This window comes from Pleurodeles waltl, chromosome 12, assembly GCF_031143425.1.
Source record: "Pleurodeles waltl isolate 20211129_DDA chromosome 12, aPleWal1.hap1.20221129, whole genome shotgun sequence".
Taxonomy (NCBI): domain Eukaryota; kingdom Metazoa; phylum Chordata; class Amphibia; order Caudata; family Salamandridae; genus Pleurodeles; species Pleurodeles waltl.
This window is the reverse complement of record NC_090451.1, coordinates 279,730,982-279,757,987: the sequence shown is the minus strand read 5'-3', so window position 1 is coordinate 279,757,987 and position 27,006 is coordinate 279,730,982. Positions and strand designations below refer to the sequence as shown.

The following is a 27,006-nucleotide window of genomic DNA, read 5'->3' as shown; positions in this document are numbered from 1 at the left end:
AAACTGTATTCCAGGATTGGTATCTTTAAAGGGTTTAAATCATTCCACGATGGCCATCCCTTCTTGTGCCTGCATACACTAGTGTGATGGCCATCATTGAATGGGTATAAGTCCACAACAGGGCGGTGCAGCATCTGTCTTCCTCAAAATGTGTGCTCCCAGCATGCTGCTAGAGCATCTTTCCCGGCACAATCAGCACCATTGCCCTTGCCATCTTACCCGCAACCAACAAATGCTGATGGTTAATTGATTGCACAATCTTCTTGAGTAACCTTCCAGTGCATGCACGGGTATACACGTCAGTGTATCCTATTTCAATATCGGCCCGTCCAAATGCAGCGCATGAACTGCTTACAAGAAGAGGACGTGCTGTTCATGTCTCCCGTACTGTCTCTCAGTCTGGAGGATGCGAACATCACATCCTCGCAGTAAGGGCCGGGAATCCCCAGGCGCTCACATTAGAGGGATTCCATTTTATGCCCTCACATCGGGCTCAAAGGGAGAGTTATTATGTGTTATTTTCAGTTTCAGGGACACCCAGCACACAATGCATGCTGACGTCATTGAGTTTGATTGATGCTCAGGGGTGGACCAGCACACCGCCACCACCCCGAGCACCAATTTACATTCTTTTTTAAAGAGTGGGTCCAGCCTGTTCCTGCATCAAGCCCCATCTCCCATGACTAGAATCCAAATAGGCTGCTGCACCCCCTCGATTTAATCCCAAACATGCTAGACACCAGGGATTTTTTTAAAATAAAGAATGGAATGGGAGGCTAGCCCGTTCAGGCATTGGGCTGCACTTCCCACTCAGACACCAAATAGTCTTTCTGAACACCCGCCCTTCCAGGGGACAGAAGTGTACAAGGTGCAAGGTTTTTTTTGTTTTTAAAAAATGAGGTAGGGGTCTGCCTGCCCTGGGACCAATTCCCACCCCTGCAGCCCAAACAGTCAATCTGTTGCCTTTGGGACAGCAAGAGCACTAAACACCAGGGACTGTTTGTTTTCTTTTAAAGAATGCGGTTGGGGCTAGCCCATCCAAGCATCAGGCTGCACAGCCCACCACTGGAGCACCAATGGTCTTTCTGCACCACTACCGAGAAGATTAGAGGCGTACCCCTAATTTCCCTCCCCAGGGAATAGCACATGCTCTTCGTGCACCCACAGCAACTGTGCATTACAGAAGGGGCCACTGGCGCTTGAGCAGCCGTGTCTATAATGCTGATCAAGCTTACACATTTCTTGTGCCGGCACAATCATGAAGGGATGTTGCCTCATTTGCATGGGTACTTGGCCTCAAGCAAATGGGGTCAACAGGCTTCTGCACCTGTGCTGTATTAAAAGAAAAAGCACAGAGGAAAAACCTGTTGGGGGGCACATTGAGGCGGTGCCTTGTCGGTGAGCTTCCAATGGTGCAGCTTGGAAGGGAAGCATAGAGGTCCCAGGGGACACTCCAGCACCCCTAAGACTACACCCAACTGCAGTGGGGACCTTTCCTCCTCTTCAAGGCGAGGCTAGTCCACCTTAAGTGAGATACAAGGCCGCAATTTCCATCGGGTCTGTCTTTCAATGGGTTCTCTTCCATGCAGGCGCAAACTGTCAGTATTCACATCTGCACTGAGGACAGCATTTTTTTTTAACTGAGCACACTGTCCTGGTCTACACCAGGCACAGCTTATTAAGGGTATCCCGAGGAACAAACAGGGACATGTGTAATAGGGCCCACTGATGGCTGTTTTTTCCTTTTTTTAAAATAAGATTGTGGAGAGGGACTTCCCGTCCTGGCATTGGGCCACTGTCTTAACACTGGGAGCCCTAAAAGTCTTTCACATAATTTGGATTATTTTGGGTGTAAATTGACATATGGGCCTGGAGAGAGTGGGTAAACCCACCATCATCCCTCCACAGGTGGCAGAAAGAATATCTGGGCCTGGGGATAGGAATTAATGCCAAGACGTGCCAACACCCCTACACCATTCCGTTCTTGGACACCAATATGTGGTGTCTAGTGGGCATTCTGCCCCTGGGGCAGGAAGATTGGCAGCGAGCCCTCCAATCTGCCCCTTAAGGCTGAACAAAGGTCATTCTTTTTCATACTTTTTCCCCTTAGTGGTCTGGTGGGCTTTCTGCCCTGACCCTGGGAAGGGCAGATAGTGCTAAATTCCCCAATCTGCCCACCCAGAATGACAAAGAGCCCACAAGACCACCAGTGGAAAAAAGGTATGGGGTGGTGAGACCAACCCATTCTGGCATCAGGTGGACTGCCAATTCATCGGCACCAGTTTTCTGGCACCGCGGACAGCAGGCTGGTGCATCAACCACTAATCACCCCAACTCATGTGAAAAGCACATTAATCTTACAGTGACTTCACATGGTCTAAGGTTTGACCTATTCCTGTCACTGGTGATAGGCCCACCAATACAAGTGGGTACCGTGTGTAGGAAGAGAAGTGTGGGAACCCTGATCAGTAGGGATTTTGTAATTGTCTAGTACTGGTAAGTTGCTCTGGATGACGGCCAACTCCAGGTCCAAATATTGCAGTTACCCACATCCACAGAATGACTGGAAATTAATAGAAAAATGTTGACGTTTTCACATTGCATTGTGGGATTTGTGGACAACAGGCCCATTCACACAAGTCGAGTACCGTTTTCATCAGGAGAAGCGTGGGAACAGTGGGTGTTAGAACGTTTGTCATTTACTGCAGATTGGGTGTTAGAACGTTTGTAATTTCCTGCAGATTCCGGAATTTACCTCTCAGAGAAATTAGAGAAAGTATGTGATTTTAGCCAAAGCTTGATGTTTGCAGGGCATGGTGGGTAAGAAAATTAGTGGCAGCCTAGCAATCACCCTGGATTCACTAGAATCTAGTTTTAAGAAACATCTTAAATTGGCAGGATTCCGTAGCTGCCAGATAAACCAGAGTTCAAATAGCGCAGCGAAGTACATCCCCAGAATCACTGAAACTCTGTCGAAAAATCTTGATGTTTCCATGCTGCATTTTAGGGGCCTTCTTATTGGAGACTATATTACCTCCCACACACGTGGGCCTGTTTTCATCAGGATGTGTGTGACCACAGAACAGTAGGGCATTTCAAATTATGTATATAATTCCGTCACATTTTTGGATTCCAAATTAAGTCGGTGTGCACAAAAGAGCACATTTTGTAGAAGGCCCTCACAATCAACTTATATTATAAGTAACCCCAAATTCAGAGTGGTATGAATACCTTCTGCTCCTAAACTCAGATACTCTGGGACTTGTTGAAAGTACTTTCCTACATATCCATTCTATACTTAATAGTTTTTGCCTTATGAACCGATGCACAAACAAAACACTAAAAAATCATTACATGCCACAGTTCGGTTGATAACTTTGGATATTGTGTCTGTTTGACAAACAACAAACACTTTATATCCCTGCGATCAAAACAGTTCAACAGACGTAACACTATATTACTTTTATGGATTGGCCTTCAGTGCAATAAATTACAGATGAAAAACATTGTCACCAATTTCTGTGTTTCTCTCTTTAGAATTCACTATTTTTTATATTTCAAACATCCATGAGCAATGTACACAAATGGCACCTTTGCTCAATTCAGACATGTGTCTAGTTTATAGAAATGTAAAGTTTTAAAATTTCACCCCTGAGTTTTAAGCGAGTTTCCACCACACACTGCAGGTAGTTAGTGCGATATATTGGCCATCGCTTAGAAAATTGCATTAAATTGCGGTGAACAAAATTGTTTTTATAGAACTCCGCCTGTTTCTGAAATCGGCCAGAAGAAGGAACGGAACAGAGCAAACATTTTGTTGATAGCATTTTCAGAAAAAGAACACATACATTCTTACACAGTATTTTCCACATTTTAGATTAAACAAAATATGGGCATTTTGTAGCTTCCCTCCAAGGTAAACCACAAACCCCGGATGCCTGTAGAATCCCCGGTCTGTGGGTGAAAATACCACAAATGTAGCTAGAATAGCTTTTATAGAAATAAAGTTATATAGGTGTACGCCCAAAAACAGTACAAAAATATCGAACAAGCATTTTCAATGCAACGGGGCTCGCATTTTCTCGGTTTGGAGCTATTTGCGTTGTAAACTCCTAACCTAACTTTTCTTGCCACACAAATTAAAAGAAAAAAAAACACAGCGTGATAGCGCTATGTAAAATGCAGTGCGATGGCGCTGAAATTGAAAACGAAAAAACGGAGCGCGATCGCGCTATGTAAACCCCAACCCGATCGCACTGCAGGGAAAATTAACAGATAATGTAGTCCAGAAACCAGGCTCAAAACATCGAGCCTCGTATGTTTCTAGTAGTTTACTGGTGCTGTGTAGGCGGGCTAAACACCGGAAAAGGCATGACGTATGCATGCCTTTCACAAATGAAGCAAGCAGATTTTAAAGAGCAAGCCCAGGAACCAATCAAAGAGACTGACGTGACCTTTGTCGTGGTTTGAAGCCCAAAGAGAGATTACTTTATGGACGAGCGCTTTGCGGGGTTGGGTAGCATTTATGGAGTTAACTGCTGCCCCATGCAGACTCTCCTCCCTTGCCGTCGTTTTCAGTGTTATTGGTTTCTATTCCATGGTCACACCCCTGACTTTTACTGGGACCCGATCCAAACACTGCAAACCAATTAAATTATTGCCCTGGACGTGATCGTGTAGATGCTGTAGAATTGTTTAGGCTCAACTTTACACTGCCAGTTAAAGATGTATACCCAGGGTATTTTTCTAGGAATGGCTATACCCACATATGCATTTCACCTGTATGCTTAAATCTCTGCTATGATTATCCCCCTATTTATTGGGAAAGATATTATGCAGCGCCTAGAGACAGCTAGGGGTATTAGTGCACTCTGGCTGCATTGATTACTCAATTTTTCAGCCCACAAACCTGGGTTGCTGAATTCATTTTCCAGCAAATGTCCTTTTTGACTTCTATCCTCAGTACTCTGTCTTTTTGTCTTTAAACTTCACGTATTCCTCCTCTTGATGGTGTGGCACACCTTTCCCGCTCACAGCAGAAGGAGACCATAGCAGTTAGTGTGCTATGTTTAGTAAAATTGATCCTGATAATGTAATGGGAAGATAAAGCATTCTACTGGTAAGCTTCTGAAGGCGAAATCCAGAGAACATAAGTTTATTCCCGATTTGGCTCTCGCTCAAAAACATTGGTCCCAGTTCTTAAAATCCTTTGCACACTTTAGCTTTCTTAAAAGCGGGGCACAATACAACTCTTGATTCAAAAACTCAGTGGTAGAGGGATTTTGCTTTTACAAATGGAATTTGTCAACGAGGAAACATTTGCCAGTATGAAGGAATTTCCATGTGAGCAAAATTGTGAGTAAGGATGTGAGTACATGGATGTTCCTGGATTGGTTCACTATCAAAGGTAGGTGAACATACACCAACCTACATCTTAGAGGGTCTACACCAGAGGTCTTCAAACTGGGGGTGGGCCCCCATAGGGGAGCCTCAAGTGATCCCAGGAGGGGCGCCAAACTCTGGCCAAAAGAAATATTATACAGATAACATGCCTTGTTTTAAGCAGAAGCATGTTATTGCAGTTTAAAAAAAGTAACAGTACTTAACTGCAATGTTTAAATAGGTTTAGACATATTTAAACATTGCCATCTTTCTAAAATAATTGTGAAAAATTCTGAGGGGGGCCCAATGATTTTTATTTTTCAACTGGGGGGGCGCGGCATTAAAAAGTTTGAAGACCACTTGTCTACACCAACATTTTGCAGGAAGTAACACATTATGAATATACACATGGATTTACTCCTGTGAAGGGAAGTTGTTAAAGTTTTTCAGGGATAGAAACAAGAGGGAAAACGGAGAGGCTTCACCTGGGGGTGTTGGGGGTGGAGAAAAAATACTTTGCAAGTGTGATTGTGCTTGTAGCACATTTCCACTTGTAGAATTATATCCCTTTTACATTCACTTATGTAGAAATAGTAAATACGTATGAGAGTATGTATATGAGCATTCTGCAAGAGTTACAGAAATTCCCGGGCTAAATCCGGAACTCTTTTTGAACACTTAAAATCTTGGATATTTACTCCAAACATAGGTGTAAAACCTACTCAAATGAATTTCCGACTGTTTTCATTGACATAGTTGGGCCAGTGGTGTGCTGGCAGACTAAGAACTTCCTCTACCTGTGCCAAAAATTATAACTATGCAGATTTTTTGTGAGCATCTGTAATGTGGTACTCCTACAGTATATAGTGCAGTCAAGTATCTCTATCATAGATACGGTGTCCATTGTCTTTCCATCTACCCCACCTGATCCTGGTTTCTGCAATCAGGTCCGGCTGCCCAGTCCTAGATTTTCAGGGCCTCATTTACAAGGCCTTAGAGGCACACTGCACCACCGAAGCATCATTTTTATTGACGCTTCTGTGGCGCAGTGTGACGGCCCATATTTACAAGGCCATGCAAAGCCACCTGGTGTGACTTTTCATGGCCTTGTAAATATGGCCTCCTTACACACATAACTCTGCATGAAAGGGGCGTTCCATGGGTGTTCCTGTGGGTGTTCCCATGCAACACCCATGGGATATGATACAATCTGGTGCATTCACAGATTTGCAAGGCTGGGAATGCGTCAGATTCCTACACCACCTCAGGTGTGATGTTAAAGTGGTGCAACAGGGAGAAATAACATAATAAATTATTGTTTATGTGCAGGAACGTGGACCTTCCGCACATAAACAAGCATTCCTGCAAAGCAGGCACCGTTGCAACATGGCTCAAAGGTGCGTGCTTTGGCACTAGGTCGCAGTTTGTGAGCCAAAGCAGAGGAAAGTACAAAGATGCGTCATATTTCCATAAATATGACGCATCCCTGCACTTTCAAAATGACAGCAAGCTGGCTTGCAGCGCCACCCTACATCACTTCCTAGTAAATGAGGCCCTCCATTTTCACAATTATAGAGCTGCTGCACAGCTTTCACTAGAGCCACTTTTGGAGTCCAGGACTCAGTGAAAAGGAAGCACACCCTACAGAAGTGACTGAATGTCACAAAGGTATCCTGGACTGAACCAGTGAACACAGTGTATACGCAAAAATTTAAGGACAGCTCCATATTGGCCATGGATTGCAGGGAGGCACCGGGTTGGGTACTAATTCAACTCTATTTTGAATTGTGACAAATGTCAGTGTAATTGGAGTTAATTTGGGGCATTTTAGGAATATCTGGGGTGACTAAATAAGTCTTAGGGATGTTTATCTAGGAGATCACCCTCACCTTCACATTGGTACTTGGTTGTTTGTGCATAGAAGAGATGAAGTCGTATCTCATATACAAACTTTCTCTTACAACTACCTCTCCACATGTGACACTTTTCTCCTCTCTGCTCCTTTTCAGCTCTATGACCAGGCTATGACCAGAGAGCAGAGAGCTGATGGGACAGTTTCTCTAAAGACTGCTGAACGAAGAGAGTCAGCAGGCCCTGCTCAGCGCTTTAAACCTATTCATCAGTGGTCAGTGCGGTGACTATATCACGTGACCCACCTCCCGACAGCCCCCAAGCAGAGCTGAGCTGGTACATTTAGTGGAGTGACCATTGTCCTTCGGTGTACTGAGGCTTGTCATACAAGGGTACTTACATTTTTCTCTTTATTCCTGCCGCACTCGGGTTTGATTGGAGTTGGCCGAAGAGAAACTGAATCAGCTGTTAAGGGAGAGCAAAAAAGGTCACGAGTTAGGATGGCCAATGACTCAGCAGTCCATGCACACAGGGCCAGGTGTCACACAAAAAGGGTGGCATCTGTCAGGGCTCAGATTAACAAAAGCGCTACCCAGGCAACAGGAAAAACACACAATTCAAATTCCAAGTAAGCAAAAAAGTGAAAGGTTTCAATTGTAGGCCACAGAAGGGCCATTTAAAACACATGTAGGAATCAAAGAAAACATACTTGGTTCCAAAATAACTACCAATGTACCTGTCTAGTTTGTGAGGAGTATGGTAATCAGGGAACTAAACCATCTTCCTTGGCCCCGCTTCTCGGAGAGGGTTACTTTAATCAGATTTTGTAAGCACTGTAATCAAGGAAGCAAACTGGCAGTTCGATTCATGTGAAAGGCCTGTGTTCATCTGAGAAGTGAAACTTCTCATGTTTGAATATGCCACTGTTAGGCCACCATATATCCACAATGCACCATGCCTACTTGTCAGTTAAAACCCTAGTGGCAAAAATAGTTTAAAGCATTCCTAACTATGGTATCCTAAAGACAGCTATGGGAACAACCTACTTAGGGTGCTTATGGCAAGAATAATCAAGTTTCGTTGCAGGATTCTTAGAGTTTCAGAGGGACCTTTACTTCATAGTCTAATATCATATCATGAATTACAGCTTGGAAATTTGGTGAAGAAACCTTGATAAATCTGTGAATGTGATCTAAAACAAATTCATGCAAAAGCTACCAGGGCTCCAGCAAAGCATCTCCAGCAATGTACGGCAAACTGGCACCAACTTCTTGCCATAAACAAGCAACATTCAGCCAGTGCTGTATTCTGCAAACATTTAGAAGTGTGAGACTCCCATGCTATTAAAGTCATTAATACCCCGGGATGGGGGTCAAATATTTAAGATTGTGTGGTTGCAGTTCTGTAGCTCACTCTGTGTACGCTACATCAGATCAGTTGGATCAGTGCTCTGTCCAGCATCTTAAAACATGCATCAGTGATATCGAAAGTAGCTCCAAAAGATTTCTAAGAGAGAGAAATACTATAGGCAAATTTTGATAAGCATGTATTTATTGAGTATATTGGTGTGCATCCTAAATATTGAGTACAGAATATTGTGGGACCTTAATATTGTATACAGAATGTTGAGGGACCAAACCTCGAAAGGTAAGTAGGTGTAAATCATTTATACATAACTCCACATATATGTACCGTGACAATGTATATATATATTCGGGTTACGTACCTGTGGAGTTAGGAATAGTAAATCTATACTTCCTGCATATGCACTCAGCTTTTGAGATTTTGTTCCTCTTATTTTGTCTGTGATATTATGACACCACGGTATTCATGGTACAATCGAGTTTATCCATATTATTAGAAACTGTTATTAGAAAATGGTATTGTTATTTCCATGTCCACATGTATAGAAAACTTTAAAGATACTAGTAATTTCTCAAAATTTACTCATGAGACAGGAAAGAGCTATGACCACATAATCTGTATACATGTCCTGATTTAGCACCATCACTTTTAAACTAAAGAAAATAAGCCACTTATCCTGGGGAGTCTTAAAATCTGACATCGTCCTAAATGATTGATGGTACAGAATCATAGGTTAAGGGTCATTATTTCTATCTATTTGGCATGGTGATATTTAGATATTTAGGTTAACTGGTTAAAAACAGTCCTTGGTCAACACATACTAAGGGATTGACTTTAAGTACATTTTATACTTGATAAATAAATGGATTGTAATTGGCTCTTGACTAATCAATTTACGGCTGGGTTTCAGATAAAAGGTTACAAACTACTTAATACCTTGCTGATCAGTAGATCTGCGAATTTTAACAAATTTTAGGGCCCTGATATTTGTCTTTTAAGCAAAAAGCCAGGTTGTTCGAAATCATGTATCTTACTATAATTACTTTATCATGTGTATTTTGTGTATCATTCCGAAAAGTCCTTGCTAAATTAAATGAAATGTTCTGAATTACATCTGGAAAGTACTTTGCTGTGTCTTTTGTACATATCTACAAATATGCTTATCTGAATTGTGTAACATATTTAAGTACCCGTAGTGTTGATAAAACAAGACTAACAGTCTATGCTATACTTCGGTGACAAGGCTAATCATTCTCATACATGGCAATTTCTGGGGGGTCCTTAATCTTCGTAGGTGAAACTTCTACCTTCTACTCCACATTTGTGGCAGGCAGTGGCGTAACAAAACCTGAGGGAGCCCCCCTACAAACTCCATAAAGCCCCCCCCCCCACCGAACTCACTCAGGAGCTCTCAGGCCTAGGTACTATGCCAAGAGTCCCCGTGGCACTTGCAACGCGGGGCTGCAGGGACCTTTGTTATGCCACTGGTGGCCGGATAGATACATGTATGGTCAACACATTGGTCAAACCTGTGGTCAATTGCAACATGAATTAGGGTGCTCACCTCCCTCCTGTAAAATACATATTGTGCCAAAAATATGTGTGGTCAACAAATATCAGAAACAAAGCAGTGGATTTTTACTCCAGATCGGCTACGACTAAGATACCTTGGAAGTTCTAGAATACCTTGCTCTTATGTGAACACTTTAAGAAGTTAGCATGTTCAGATAAAGTTTTTGATTTAATCGTTTAAGTTTTGAATACACATAAAACTATCATAAGGGCTATGCATCCAGTGCCCTAGTTAATATCGTGGGGGTCTTTTTATTTTCTATACCTACTGCCAGGCTGCTTGTAGCCTGTGCTCAGAAAGATGCCCCGGATCCGGTTTTTCTGACTGGGTTGGAAATGGTAGTTATACAAAATAATCCGAGACGCATTTGGTTGAAGACAATGTAGGAACCGGTTAGACAGGGACTGCCTGATCTAACACCTGGTTACGAGCTAGAGATATCACGTCACTTTTTCTTGAAATTATCAAATAGCAATGTGTGGTATGATTTATATGTGTGTATGATGTATTTATTAATTTTTCTTTTCTCGCAAAATCTGATTATTTATTATGAGATGTTATTTTGTACTCAGTAACCACCTTGATGTAATGATTTTTAATATCTCTCCAATAACAACAAGCATTTTCAATGCAGTGAGTCTCAGGTTTGCTCGAGTTAGAGCTATTAGCGGTGTAAGTTTCTAACCGGACTTTTCTTGTAACATAAATTGAAAATTAAAAGTAAAACAGTTGACATAAGTGAGCTTATTCAAAGTGCCACAACTGCCATGAGCTTGAGCGCGAAGGAGAGACACAAAAGGAAAAAGAAGTGCGCTTGCAGTCAAACCTATCGGCAAAAGTGCAATTATCCATGTAACAAGGGTTGGTGTCCAAGGCAGTAACTACACCGCCTCAAGGAGGGGAAAAAAGTAAGGGATTTCTTATGATGATAAAGGATTTTTAAAAAGGCAAGCCCATTAATGAGTGATAGTGATGGACGTGCGTTGGAGGTAGTTAAAAGCCAACAGATAGATTACAACACATCAGAGCGCTTGTGCACTAGACTTATGAGATGGTGCCAAATACCGTCTTTTCTCTTTCCAAAGCGTTTGTTTTCTTAATTAAGAGCTGCCCCGTGGATCATAGACCATAGAAGGGCCCCATTAAACTTTTGGCCCCTGACCCCACAGATAAGAGGGTAGCTTGGTAAGGATGAATGTTGGGGCGCAGTGAACTTCAGATTTTCTGACAAATGTTTAAATATATTACACAACAAGCAGGGTGCATAAGATAGACCATGGCAAGGGAAACGAAAGTGGATTGGTAAGAATATTTAGAAAGAAAACACAATGTTGAGAGAGAGAGAGAGAGAGAGAGAGAGAACTCGTGTATCCAACTATTTATCAGAAAATAGATTTATTAGGGGAGTGTAACACCCCCACCCCCACCCCAAAGCTACGCCCCGCCCACAGACGCTTCTGTCATGCCTGGGTACACTGGAGTAAACTCAGCAGAAGCAAACACGGCAAAATGGCATGGCAATGTTCAGTTGAATTGCTGCATTACCTTGTTGATCACTTTCTGCTGCTGGGAGTGATTCTGTCGAAGAGAAACAACTTCACGCCACAGCACTTCATTCTGTCTAGAAATGAAAAATAAGACGCACAAGTCTGACAAGTGGCACTGTTGAAACGATTAATTTCCTTCTCAAGATGCAATGTTGTTGCAGTACCAGTTACTGCCTTTCAATTCTTGTGGTGACAAATGGATGTGTATGGTTGAGTTTACCCTTCAATACATTCGATGAGGATCAGCCTGTATTTGATATTTTTGGTGCAGGAGGAGCCTGGCCAAACGTCTGACACTCCTACTAAGCTATTCACAAGACACCCTGAAGAGCGATGATATTTTAATATTCCATGTGCAACACTGGATGATATATTTAACAATTTTTACACGTTTTAAAACCTCTTGTGGCAGAAAATTGCTCATATTATTCTGTTTTCACCCTTTTTGTATAGCTGGAATGTGTTATGAAAACTATGTTATGATCACGGGTAGAAGTCTATCCAACTTTCAGGGAAAACCAATTTGTCACTATTTGTCCCCTCGATTGTGCTTCTGGTGTAAGTTTTTCTAATCAGAAAGAGTAAGTTTACAAACCCAGTGAGCACACTGTGTGCGGTTAGCAAACAGCACGTCTGCTTACCACACAGCATTCTTTTTTAGTTAATAAGCAGTGTCACTGGAATTATGCAATTTTGTAGCTGTGGCATGATTGATAGTTATAGATTTGCTGCATTTGCCACATAATTTGCTGCATACTTTGCAGATTTTAACCAAAAAAATGTTTCTAGCTCTAACAGGTCAAACGTTACTAAAAACTTGGAGACACCTGTTACCGCTCAGTGGAAGGCTCTTCATAAAGGTAGGTACCTTTCTGTTGCTTATTGATGTATTTGGGCATGCAATTGGTACCAATGTGGTAAAGCCTTACCCAGACAGTTTTAACGTGTAAAAACTGCAACATATTGGGGTAAAACTATCACAAAATGTGCTACATTATGCTGCATAATTTTATCTTTTCTTGGTACATAATTTAGTTATCTGTGCCACATAATTTGGTGTTCCCCTGCCGCATAATTCCAATGGCCTTGGTAATAAGCTATTTAGATTTCTGGAGGTGGTGTTAAAATATGTTAATGTATCATCGAATGATCACATATATACCTTTTGTATTTCATGAGAAAAAAAACAAACGAAACAGATGTAAAAAACATGTAGAGACTGAGTCATAAAAACACTTGTGAATAGCATTATGTTCTACGGCACGCTTCTACCATTTGTGTGGTGCCCTTGTGCTTTCAGAATCTCTACACCGTTTATGGTTCTGATTCGCAATGACTTGGTGTGATGGTGAAAATCTGTCTGGCGTGTACATGGGATTTAGCAGCGGTTTGTATGAGCCCATGGGATTGCTGACAAGTTCCCAGTCATCTCAGGGATCTTATCAGCGTCCTATGTGCATGGGTGTGTCTTTATGCCAGTCACAATAGCTCTCTCTCTGTCCTTCTATTGGGGTCTTGAGGCTTTGTTTGCATCACCGAGGAGTCAATATAGCGAGGAATGGTGGTTAGTGACGGAAATTAGAGGTGCTGTTGTAAGAACCCCACACAGAAAAATCAAGAAAAATCGCCGTTCAGAAAAAGATGAAGAGAGACTTAGAAAACATGGAGCCTGCAGGGCTTTGCACGACATTACAGCCACTTTTGAAAGAGTAAGCAAAGGATCTAGTCTTTGCTGGGAAAGGTATGAAGGACAATGAAGAAAGAAGGGCGTAAGCAAATAGAACCTGAATTCAGTGAGTCAATTTACCAGGTCTAACTCCAACAACCCCATGGACTTAACGGTATCTCATAAACTGAAACTTAGGAAGAGGAGTGCTCCATCAACACACCCACAGAAAAACCCAGACGGCTCCAACAGAATGCCCTGGATCACTGTGACAGCTAAGTGACTTGTGTATTTAGGACCCAAGTCCGGATGAATCTTTTGAGGACAATCCAGAAGCCACATGGAAAAACATCATATATGTAACGGAATATTATAACAGAAACAAGAAGAAGAGACATTGTGCAAATACAGCATGATCTTTGTTCAGTATCCAACATAAGAAACGTGTATTGGAAATGTCCCTTTAACTCCAGCAGGAAAGCACCCAGTGGACTAGTCGAACACAATCATCAGGGCGAAAGAGAACAAAGCAAACTGGGGAGCAGCTAAATAATTCCTGCACACACCCTGTCCAAGATTGATGGTCCTCAGCCAACAATCCTGGCTCTATCGTCCTTCTGAGCGGGCACACTGTCAGAGCCTGCACAGGTACGAACACATTTTCCCATAGACACAGAATGGGTAAAACCCTTTGATACATCTGGCCCTTTGATCCTAAAAAAACAAGTACATGGTAAATCTTGGTGCACTGACTGTTCTGCATTCCACGAAAGCCAATCTTCAACACCAATGTTATTGTGAGGGTTAAAGGTGAACAGTTAATAACAGTAAAAGGCAGAACGGTCTCAGAAAGGCAGAACGCGAGAGAAATGTACCTATCACCAATGTTCATATACCCACAGGCCTGAAGAACGGGAACCAAATTACTTGCTTGGTTGAAAGGTAATGTTCTGGCAGTGATCCGGGTCTGACGAGGTTGAAAAGGACTCGTAGTTCACAATAGAAAGCAATAAATTACTGACTAAGAATAGGCTGCAGAGAAGGCAACTGGCCAAAACTTGATGGTCCTGCAGTGAATAGGGAAGGAAAACGACATCCAAGATTATACGGACTGTGGAAATTCACGGGGGTGGGGTTAACGCAGGCCTCCGCGGACCGGGTGGCATAGAGGGGTCCCAGACCCTTCTGAGGTCCCACAACCCTTGCGGGGGGCTCCATTCAATGAGTGCCAGATATGGGAGACTCAATGCCACCCTCCCATTCACATTCTACAGAGGAAACCCATTAATTTTCGTTACTTCACTGAATTTCACCAACCCTGAATAACATAACCATCTCCGGAGGGTCCAACTTCCCCTTTTGTAAGAAGATCTTTTACCAACATCTCTTTGAACGCTAAATAATTAATGGCATTTGGTCTTACCCCCTTCTCTGATATTATACTCGCCCATCATTTTGAGAACAATCCTAGCGGTCTTTATTTATGCTAATATTTCCTATGCACTTCACTATGTCTGATGTCCCAAAGCTCAAGTGACCAAAGAGTCTTTAATACTGCTTGAAACCTGGCATATCTGTCAGTGCCTCTGCATATGATTTATATTGCCAATAAGAGACTTTAGAATTGTCTGAATATATGTGTGTATTAAGTGGGTCTAGATTCCTCGTTATTGTATTCAGTAGCAATATCTACACATAGCTCAATATATTTGGTATGAAAGATGTTGTCCAATAAAATAAACTGCGTCATTTGTGATGTTTAGAGTGAAAATAGTCGTTTAAGAGGCATTGACGTTCTATTGTTAATGCAGGGAAACCTGTGGTTTTCCCACTTAAATGCGAAGACTTGGTTGCATTGGTCCATGTAGGACATAGCCATTATGGGCTGGTTTTACCCTGTTATTCATTGCACACTGAGGGGTCACCAAAGAGATCCTTTAATCCCTACCAAGTGTCTGGTCAAAATTTATATTGTTTGATGGTAATGGAGGATTTATTCATTGAAATGCTGAGAAAGAGTGTTGGAATTAGACCTATAAATGTATTCTACATGAGCATAATCTCTCAAAAATTCTGACTATTGAGATCTGTGTTTTTCCCATAATTTCTGTTTTTACAACATGTACATTTTTTATGTAATTTCCAATTGCAGGAGAACTGGTTCGAGCAGAAAATGTGCTGTTGGAACTATAAAACTCGATGTGTTTATCTGCTCCACGCACCGCTTATTCATTGCGTGGACTTTAAAATGTTATCTGCAGAACATTTAGCTGGTATCTGTGTGACTTTTGATTGCAAGGCATACCTACCATACAGTCTTCATGCAGATGACCCCCAGACATAATACAAATAAACCCCAAATACTATACGAGATTTTCATGTAACATGCATTGAAAAGAACTGCATTTTTGCACAAGCCCGGTTGGTAGGAATCACCAGGAAATGGGAAATCTCGAGATAAGGCTTCACACAGTACAAATACATCAACTGTGTACTGGAACCAGTGCATGAATATAATTTTCTAAATATGCAGCAAATGCTTACGGCCATTGATTGCTCATGAGTAACCTCACATTCTCTGCTTGCCTTTGGATGTTCCAAAGAACAGGCAGATTTTGCAAGAAAGAGTTGTCTTTAGAGGGAATGCTGAACTCACTGCTTCATGTCCTGCAGTTGGCACTCCATGTTCTCCTGCTGTCCTCTCAGGATCTGCACCTCATATAACAATCTGTTCAGGTCCTCCTGACGCATCTTGGTCTCCTCATTTTTCACAACAGACACCTGCAAATAGCAAGTAGTCATTAAGTATTTATGGTATGACTGGGCTCATATTCTGCTTACATTGCTTCTTCTGTTGACTTGAGGAGGACAGTAAGGCTTCAGGTGAGCATTGTGTAGCATTAAATATCTGCTTGAAGGTACCTTCTGTGCAAAAGACTGGCTAGCACCACTTAACCTCCCTGTCATGTACTGCTCTTAAGCTAACACATTGGCATCAGAGTTGACCTCACAAATTAGATCACAAATGACATTGCCAAGTGGCATCGTCCGTGGCAGGACTTAAGACATCACAAATGGGATTGTGTATCAATATATCAAGTTATTTTTTAGTTTGACCATCAAAAAAACTTGAATTCAGAATATCAACTACTGCGATATCATGGAAGTAAATTTGTATAGGTAAGTATAGATTCTGTACACTTAAATTCACATACTTTTAGCTTTACAATAAATAAATTGTCAAGGTAAATCGATGTGGACTTAAGAACAGTAAGTCTAGACTTACCTATCTATACCTACAATGAAAATATTCTGTTAGTCGATATTGTGGATTCGATGTATTCGTAGGTTGAAGTTAAACTCAATAATGTGGTAGAACAACACAAATGGCATCTCGGATCACCTCGCATAAGGCAACACACAACCCATTCTACATGTGGTGTGCCGTTTCCTAATAGATTAAAAGTGCACTAGAAATGTATAGGGACAAATTTATCAAGTAGTTGCATCACACTCGACAGGGTGCAAGCGCGACGCAACAACTAAATGCGATTTATCAATCATGCAAGGCCACCTTGTGGAGCCCTGGGTGGCTTGATAAATCTGGAGTAACGTAATGCAGCGCAAATCGCTGCATTGCGTTACTCTGCCCCAGGGAGGCTTTCCATGTGTTGTGTGTGGATGTTTCCACGTAACACAAATGGATTTTGATTCATTCCCAGAGTAACCATAAGTTGCAGACCTAGGAATGTGCCAAAACTGCTACGCCTCCCCAGGTGAGGCGTAACGAGGAGAAATATGATTATTTCTCCTTGTTTTTCCCTCTTTCTATGTGTGCCGCCATAGAAAGAGCAAAATGCTTCAGGGGATTGTTTTTTGTGCAGGATGGTGCCCTACCTGCACAAAACCAATCCTACTTAAAACGCAGGCACCCTTGCTCATGGTGCGAGAGCGCCTGCGTTGGCACTAGGCAATACATTGTGCGCCATCACTGGAAAATAAAAGGAATGCACCTTATATTGTTACGTGTGGCACATTACTGCCCGTCCCTATGACACAGGGCAGCGCGGCAAGATGACTTGCTGCTCTGTATGGTAATTTTATAAATGTGCCCCATGACTTCTAATGATGACCAGCTACTGCACTATTTCATGATATTTACAATGCCAGAGAAAAAAAGAGCGGTCCCAGATTATAGAGCAAGTTACTCCCCGTTGTTCGACTTTGTTTTCGAGAAACAGTACACGTTACCCCCTTAACCTTGAGTTTCCTTGCTCATTTTGTTTTTAGTGAATTTATTCTTTGTCATCCCACGCTACTTTGAACTCAATGTTCTTGACATACTGTTGAATTTCTACACTTTCTATTGTGTGTAATTAGCATTTTGGAAAAAAGTGAACTATGGATTCAATAACTAAATAAAACAATGCAAAATCAATTGTGAAAGAATCAAAATACTTGCATAACATGATTACAAAGGGAAAACACTCACATGAAAGTACATTCCAGACTGGGTGCTCAGGGGAAACGGATGACAACATTGAAGAAAATGCCACATGTTCCTTTATGTTGACACTGCAGAGAAGACAGGCCAGTCTCCACAACGCACATGAGAGTGACAAGTATATTACTTGCTCAAGAGTAGCATAGGAGGAGGGGGTGCAGCAGGAAAGTGAGTGCCAAGGGGTGCAGTGCATTTGTAACGCTCCAAAACATTTTCAGCCATCCAATCAGGCGAGCCAAAAGCTCAAATCCTGACAACCCAGAGAAGGAAATATTTAATTGCTTAACAAGTGGAATGAGAACCCCCATTTTACTTCATCAGTCCTAAATCTCTTTTGTTTCAGTCATTCACATTGTCCACGATGACATTTACTCTCTACACTGTGTGCAGAATTTTGATCATGGGGCAAGCGACCCCCTCTGATTTTAACTGGTTTGGTATTCCACACAGTCCAGAATGGCCTATTATTCTATAAGGCATTTCCGTGGTGGGCTGGAGCCCAGGGCCAGCTTTAGCGCTGGCAGAGCCTAGTGCGACAACCTTTTTGGTCCCATGACCTCTTCCTCAGATTCCCTCACTACCACCCAGCAAAAGTGCCCCTCATCCCTCCATAGCCCATCTCTCACATACATTTCATTTGTTTTAAAGTGCTGGTAAAGGCTGGCTTTACTAATCCACTCAGCTATTTACATAAAATACTGAGGAAGTGTTTTACTAATTTAAAACTTAACATAATTGACCTGTATGATATATTTTGTAGGCCTCAACCACATGCTGCATTTAAACGAGGCTTTGCACAGCAAGCTTTCACTGAGACGTGTTTAGCTTCAACCATTGCCAAATGCATTCTTTTCTCTTCATTTTCCTCTTTGGTTTGCTCTTACCTGTGTCAGGGTCATAAAGAACAGAATCTAATGACGCAAATGTATTTTGAAACAACAGAATGAATACAAGAGATGTTATATTTTAGCTGTCTTATCCATTTAGCTTTCATAAGAATATAGGAATGTAATGAAATGTTAGTCTAATCTCATTAAAAATGTTTCTTTATTAATAGGTTTGTCAATAGAATCATATGGAAAGGGAGTGGCTTCAATAAATTATGTACTGTACTTACCTTAACTTGTTTTGTCTTATAGAGAAGAAGCTGAGAGAAAATGCTGAATTGATAGTTGTGTTATGAATTGTAGTATATTTTATCATATGTTTAGGATGCTCTTTTTTAAGTTTGCTCAATCGACGGAAGGTGTCCTATTCCCATGAAAACATCATTTTCCTATTGCTCCAGATGCCAGATTATCACCAAAAGACAACACAAAATGTTGTAATCTGTTGATATCTATTGATATATAAAAAGTATATGTTCCCAGGCTAGAAAACTTTAGGTATTTGGGACTCAGACTCGACTCAGTATAGGAGAGGAGAGGCTAAACAGAGATTTGATACATCTCGGATTTGCTCTGGGAGACGCTCTTATTCTCTATAGTTGAATCTATGCTGTTTTGAGACTCATGTTTTTTTAACCTTTCCTTTTCAAAAGCTATGTAAACGATCAAAATACATGTTAAAGACTTTATTCTTTCACATCCCTAATTTAGAACTCTTCACGGATTCTGCTGATACTTTTCTCCATTCTTCTTAGCTTGAAATAGGAATAAACTTTATGGAACATGCTTCATGCTTTGTTCTGTATTAGATTGATATTTTAATTGATTGATGACTTACAATAAAGAAAAGAAACTATTAATAGAGAATTTAATAAAACCTTGAAGCTATATTAATATCTCATTATTGACTCTCATCAAAATTGAATGCTATTTAAAATGTTGATAACTTGCTGATTTGCAGCTCCTGATTAATTACTCACCGCCTCAACAATTTATCCTTTTGGGCCCAGTGGGGTGCAGGAATGTCATGCTTCCGGTTGATCATTATATAGTGGAGTTTCCCAATAGTCCCCAGATATGTTAGCAATACAGATCTATTCTTTGCATGTTAGCCCTCTGTGCTACTTTATGGCAAGTCTAAACTTCCACTCTCACTAGCAGTAACGTTAATCACAAAAGCTAGCTTGACATATTTATTGTTGACTGAAAGCTGGACATGAGGGAGAGAGCGAGGAGAGGTAGAGCGAGAGACAGAGAGAGAGAGAGATATCAAATGAGAAGGATTGCAGCAGGAAACTAAGGGATTTGGTTTGGTTTGATCATTTTTGTCAGGTCTGCTGTTGGTTTTCCAGTCCACCCTAATTCCACCTGCACCTCGGATGTGACATCAGTATATAACTCATGTCACCTCCTGAATCCGCTGAATCTGTAAAACTATAGGACTCAAAATTAGGCCATTGAGGCCATCTTGTTTTCTGACCTTATGCTATCCCTCTTTCTGCCAGTGCAGCATTGACACAAGATTCTCAACAATTCGGTCATTTGACTATCTTATCACTTGTGTCTCAGTCTTGAAGCACGCTCTCTGAGAGTAATGGGCAAATGAAAGAATGACGAAAACTTCAGTGACGGGGAAATGTATGTCTTGCTGCTCAAAATGCAAACTGATTTTGTGTCAATCCCTGTGTCACTTTTTGCTCTACCTTTCCAGTGGGGAAATTCCAGATGTGAGTCCCTTGTAGCACAGTGAGCCGTAGGACTCAAGCTGCCCTTCACTGAAACAGCCCCTAAAGGCCAAAAACAGTCAGGGTTGCATGTGTTGTCATTCAATGGGGAGGTGGGCTAGCAGTCAGGCTGGATTGTTCCAATTGGAGCAGGGCCAAAACTGATTTGCATAAGGGTCCCTGTTGTTAACCCTTTGTGTGCGTCAGACAGCTAGGGGCCGTCCGACGCCATGGTGCTCATATGCGTTGGACGACTCCCGTCCATCCGACATACACCGCACTGGAAATCCCTCTGGTGCGGGTACCAGAGGGATTTCCTTGGCAAAAAAACAGCCTTGGGAGCAGGTGGTAAGCTTTCCCACCTCCTGATGCTGTTTCTATGTTTTCAGGGATGACATTAGAGCACACAGCACGCTGATGTAATTTCCCTGAAAATGAAACTGAAATGATCCGATCGGCTGATTTCACTTTCTCTGCATCAGTGTACGTGGGGCTATCTCAGCCCCGTGAGCTCTGATTCGGACGGGAAAGGTATAATTAGAAACTGTAGAATCTCCCCTTTCCAATGGTATCCTTCCCTAGTAGATCCTTGCTTGGGGATCACCCAAGGAGGGCAGAACACCCGCTAGCACACCAGGGAATATTTTGTATTTTTAGTGTAGGGGTGGGCGCTGGCCATAATAGCCCTGTCAATGCCCCAACCCAAAATAAATTGGTAAAATCTTTCTGCTGCCCCTTGGGAGGGCAGATGAGGGTCAATAGTCCCCGATCTGCCTCCGGGGAGGGGTCACAAATTCTACTAGGCACCAGGGACTATTAGCGGTAGGGGCTGCCCAGTATGAGCATGGCAATGCCCCCACCCCCCCAAAATGGGCATAGTCTTTCGGCCCACCCTGCTGACTAAAGCATCTCATCCCTATGGCAAAGAAAAGGATATTTGATTCTTTTGGTTGTTTATTCACATATGGGCCATCAAAGCTTGGCTAATCTCCAGTGTCATCCCACTTGCAATGGTGAGAGGCTGCAGTTTTTGGGCTTGGGTAGGCTGCTACATGGATAAGCCTACTAGACCCACTCACATCTGAAAAGTAGAGATCTGGGGAAGTCCAGAGTGGGTGCTTCAAATGCACCCCACACCATTTTCTTACACACAATCCCCTGCGAAACTCCAACTTTGCCTGAAGATAGGCATTTTCCCTACATTTCTGTGATGGAAATTTCCCGAATCTCCAGGAATCCACAAAATTCCTACCAATCAGCATTGCCCACCTGTGCCAATAAAAACTCTGCCCCACTTGTGTGGCTGGGCCTAGTGCCAGTGACAGGAACGGATCCAACTGAGGTCAACAGGAGTCTCCAGGTAAGTGCTCCCATTGCCCTTGGTTTGATCTGTTGCTGTTGCTGCACCATGCCGAGCCACACAGGTGGAGCAGCGTTTTTATTGGCACGGGTTGGGCAATGTTGGGTGGTAGGAATTTTGTGGATTCCTGCAGATTCCGGAAGTTTTCATCACAGAAACATAAGGTTTGAAGTTTACAGGCCATTGTGGTTAAGAAAGCCTAGTGGGATCCACACAAGTTACACTGTGCTGGATTTCTTATATTTCTAGTTTTAAAAAATGTACAGGTTGGCTAGGTTTCCCTAAGGTCCAAAATCTAGAGCTACCCACATTGGAAAATGGGTCAGTTTTTGGTGGAAAAATGTGCTGCACACATGTAGTATTTTTTGCCATTTCCTTTTGCGGGCACTAGGTCTACCCACACAAGTGAGGTACCATTTTTATCAGGAGACTCGGAGGAATGCCAGGTGGAAAGATGTTTGTGGCTCCCCACAGTTTCCAGAGCTTTCCATCACAGAAATGTGAGGTAAGTGTGTTTTTCCTCACAATTTGAAGTTTGGAAGGGATTCTGGGTAAATAAATGTGGGCGAGAGCCACAGAGGTCAGCCCACCCTGGATACTCCTACGTGTCTAGTTTTAAAAACGTACAAGTTGGCTAGGTTTCCCTAAGCTGTGGTCCAAAATCTGGGGCTACCCACATTGGAAAAAGAGGGTCAGTTTTTGTTGGAAAAATGCTCTGCATACGTGTAGTAGTTTTTGCTATTTCCTTTTGTGGGCACTAGGTCTACCCACACAAGTGAGGTACCACTTTTATCAGAAGACTTGGAGGAATGCCAGGTGGAAAGAAGTTTGTGGCTCCCCACAGTTTCCAGAACTTTCCATCATAGAAATGTAAGGTAAGTGTGTTTTTTTCCTCACAGTCCTGTTGTGGACACTAGGTCTACCCATACAAGTGAGGTACCATTTGTATCGGGAGACTTGGGGGAATGACGGGTGGAAGGAAATTTATGGCTCCCCACAGTTTCCAGAACTTTCCATCACAGAAACGTGACGGAAATGTGGTTTTTTAGACAAATTGTGAGTTTTGCAAGAGATTCTGGGTAACAGAACCTGGTGAGAGCCACACAAGTAACCCCATCCTGCATTCCCCTAGGTGTATAGTTTTCACAAATGTACAGGTTTGCTAGGATCCCCTAGGTGCTGGCTGAGCTAGAGCCCAAAACCCACAGCTAGGCACAGTGCAACAAAGGTCAATTTTTAACAGGAAAAAGGTGCTATGTCCATGTTGCATTTTTGGCCATTCCCTGTCGTGGGCATTAGTCCTACCCACGCAAGTGAGGTACCATTTTTATCAGAAGATTTAGGGGAACACAGAATACTAGAACAAGTGTTAATACCAATTGTCTTCCTCTGCATTTGCTCATTCCAAATGTAAGGCATTGTGTAAGAAAGAAGTCATTTTGAGAAATGCCTTCTAATTCACATGATAGTATAGGTATCCACAAATTCAGAGATGTGCAAATAATCACTGCTTCTAAACTCCATATCTTGTGCCAATACATAGTTTTCCTTGATACCTATTTTTCACTGTTTATATTTTATCAAATGAATTACTGTATACCTGGTACACAATGAAAAACCATTGCAAGGTGAAGCTCACTTATTGGTTCTGGGTACCTAGGGTTCTTGGTGAACCTTCAAGCCCTATATATCTCTGCAACCAGAATGGTCCAATAGACGTAAAGGTATATTGCTTTAAAAAATCTGCCATAGTTAGAAGAAGTTATAGATGAAAACATAAACACAAATGGCTCTTTTAAAAAATCATTTTCAATATGTTTTTATTTCAACTATTACTTTCTATAGGAAAACCTTGAAAAATCTACACAAATGTCCCCTTGCTGAATTTAGAATTTTGTCTACTTTGCAGAAATGTATAGCTTTCTGAGAACCACCATTGGTTTCATACCCATTTCTAACACTAACTGGAAGGAGGCTGAAAGCACAAAAAATAGGAAACATGGGCTATATCCCAGTAAAATGCCAAAACTGTGTTGAAAAATGTGGTTTTCTGAATCAGGTCTGCTTGTTCCTGAAAGATGGCGATTTTAGCACTGCACACCCTTCATTCATGCAATCTGCAGGGAAAAAAACAGACGCTTTCTTCTGCCACACTTTTTTTCCCATTTTTCCTCCCAAAAACAAATTTTACCTGTATTTTTACTAATTTCTCGATCCCCTCCAGTGAAATCCACAAACGCTGGGTACTTTTAGAATCACCAGAATGTTGGAAAAAAAGGACACAAACTTGGCATGGATAGCTTGTGTGGACAGAATGTTATGGAGGCCTATGCTCATACTGCCTCAAATAGCCAAAAAAGGGCTCAGCACAGGGAGGGGGAAAGGTGGATGTGGGGAGGCCTAGCAGCAAAAAGGTTACTAGCAAAGTGAGTATAAATAAATACAGAGTGGAAATCTTTCAGCCCAGATTAATTACCAGTTGCTGAGAATAATACAAACATTTCACACATTTTTTTCAGTTTTAAGTGATGTTCCCCTGTCCGCCTTTACAAAGGGTATGGCCTGCTGACCTTACTTTTGAGTCAGCATTGATGACACTTTTACACTAATGAACCACACACAAGGCATCATGAAATGGCAGCACAGCAAAGAACAATAAACACAGACTTAAAATATAGGGGTGTTGCGTAATGGCCTGCATATTTTTATATATTTATTATGCCAACCTTGATTGAAAAATATCACATTGAGAAACAAAGAAAACTCCTGAATAAAAGTTTCAAATATATTTGAGTGTGTTATAATTTTATCTAGATTTCTTCTTCTTCTGCAGAACAAAAGTTGAAGAGTTAAAACTAGAAAGAAGGGGTTAAAACACTGCAGTTAAATAACACCGTTCTCTACAAATGTGAACACATTTGTCAGTACTCCTGTTAAAACAGGCCCTAATTGACATTTGACATATTTGTGGGCAACTCTGTTTTATGGAAAGTAGAGCTCTGCGAGTGGGACCTTCAAATAATAAAAAAAGTCAGGTTTCCAGTATATTTGTACAATGAATTTATAATAGACCAAAATACACATAATTCAACGGAGAATTTTTGCATATTCTTTGGTCATTCTGAAGACGTTCTTAGATTGTACTTTTCCGCAGCTCCACCAACCTCACTCACACTACGCGACAACTATTCTCTAATGCCAAAACACAAACCACGAGGCTAGTTTTGAACCTCAGATACAAAGGGCCTGATTTAAGAAATGTGTTGCTGCATCCAATGCAGCGCCACTTTTTTTGCTCCCCTTAGCTCCCCCTACCGCCACAATGGGTGCACCATATTTAATCTACGGCGCACCATGGCGCAGGGTAGGGGTGATAGCATCGCAATTTTTTCGCTCTTAATGTACTCTGTAGGATTAGTGCCAAAATATTGGCACTAATCCTGCACAGTACATAGAGGCCCATTGAGAGCGATTGTGTGCCCCCTTTTAACGCTTTCTCTATGCAGGCATTAAATGTAGCTGCAAAAAATGACACAGTGGAATCTCTGAGATTCCACTGTACCATTTTTGTGGTCCCCCTAAAAGGGAAATGTCCTCTCTGCATACATTTTGCCTGGCGCAAGGATAATGTGATGCAAGGGTTTACAAAGTGGCGCAATGCATCCATTGCGCCACTTTGTATATATGGCGCAGCGATTTTAGCCTCATGGCCCACATTAGCTTAAAAGAATTACACTAATGTGGTGCAAGGAGGCGATAGGCCCTCTTAAATGCTGGCCACAGTTCCATAGTTGTCTCATGACACAGGAAGGTAGATCTGCACTGTGGGGTGCTCTACAAATCTGAGAGTAGGAGTAGGAGAGCAGCTTAGCCCTACCTTTCGCTTAATGTGCTCCAGGAGGTGCTCGTGACCCTGCAGGAAGTAGAGGTGTTGGAATTCCGTGTCATCTCGCTCGGGTTTAACCAGACCACCCTGCTCGATGTTGACCACCTTCCGGAAGCCATCTAGGAATAGAGCAGAGAGGGAGAGGAGAATTAATGACTTTATACTGCTGTTATTTTATGATGTGGGTTTTACAATGTATCTAATTCCAGCCCATCCTTTTTTGGTCTCAGCTCGCTGTTGACAGACCTTATGCTTACAGCATACATGGAATTGGCTCTTTGTCAGACCCCTTCAGCCATTGACTTGTTTGGATTACCCCCTTTCATCCTCTGGCTTGCTATATTGACAAGAAAATCTTAGGTCAGTCCAAGGGGGTATTTCTCTTTTCCTTCATTCTAGGGGCTAGTTTGGTGCATCATTTAAACAGCTTCTGAGTGCTTGTAATTGCAATGCACTAGGAAGTATTATACATCCAACCACACATTTTGCCATATTCAATGATTTATTCATACATACATAGTGTACACAAAGCGATTTTTAATGCAGCAGGCATTTCTGAACGCTTTACTCATGACTGAGTGTGATCCTTCTAATTGATACCTGGTTATCACATCGGATGGCCATTTGCCATCTTCGGGTCAAGGGGTCTAGATGTGATAAATAAAAAGCAAGTAAGGAGTGTGTGAAGATCTGATAATGAGCGCACTTCATTACAACCACCAATACCAGACCTACACCAGCACAACTAATATCAATACCACCACTCCACCATTACCAAACCAACCCATATAAGTAACACCAGTACCATCACCACCAATACTGCTACCATCAACATTACTGCCACACACTACCAATACCACCACTGATACCACCAAAGCATCACCAACATCACCACATCACCAGGACCACAGCATCATCAACTAAACGACCACTAATGCCACTATCAATACCTCCACCAAAAACTCACCATAATGCAATACCTTATACCACTTTCACCAATACCACGAACATCATAACCAATACCACAACTGCCACCAAGACATCACCACTACCAATACCAGTACCACCTCAACCATGCTAATACAACCACTAGTGCCACCACTAAAAACCACTATCATCACCAATACCACTACCACGAGTACCAGCAAAACCACCACTACAAATATCACTAGCCACAACACCCACACCACTATCATTTTCATCATAACCATCACCACTACCATGCACTGGCAAATCTAACAGGTGTGGCTTTTAAATTCTA

General features: G+C 42.0%; 1 protein-coding gene across 3 annotated transcripts in view; it reads right to left on the bottom strand.

The window, feature by feature from the left end:
* The window catches only part of HSF4 (heat shock transcription factor 4), a 356,190-nt gene that overhangs the window by 268,242 nt on the left and 60,942 nt on the right, over positions 1-27,006 (bottom strand). For all 3 annotated transcript variants that reach the window (XM_069216203.1, XM_069216204.1, XM_069216205.1), the window contains exons 3-6: positions 25,737-25,864; positions 16,041-16,165; positions 11,717-11,792; positions 7,634-7,698 (exon numbers count right to left, since the gene is read on the bottom strand). In XM_069216203.1, the coding sequence (XP_069072304.1) occupies positions 7,634-7,698; positions 11,717-11,792; positions 16,041-16,165; positions 25,737-25,864 (394 nt within the window). The remainder of the gene's footprint in view (positions 1-7,633; positions 7,699-11,716; positions 11,793-16,040; positions 16,166-25,736; positions 25,865-27,006) is intronic.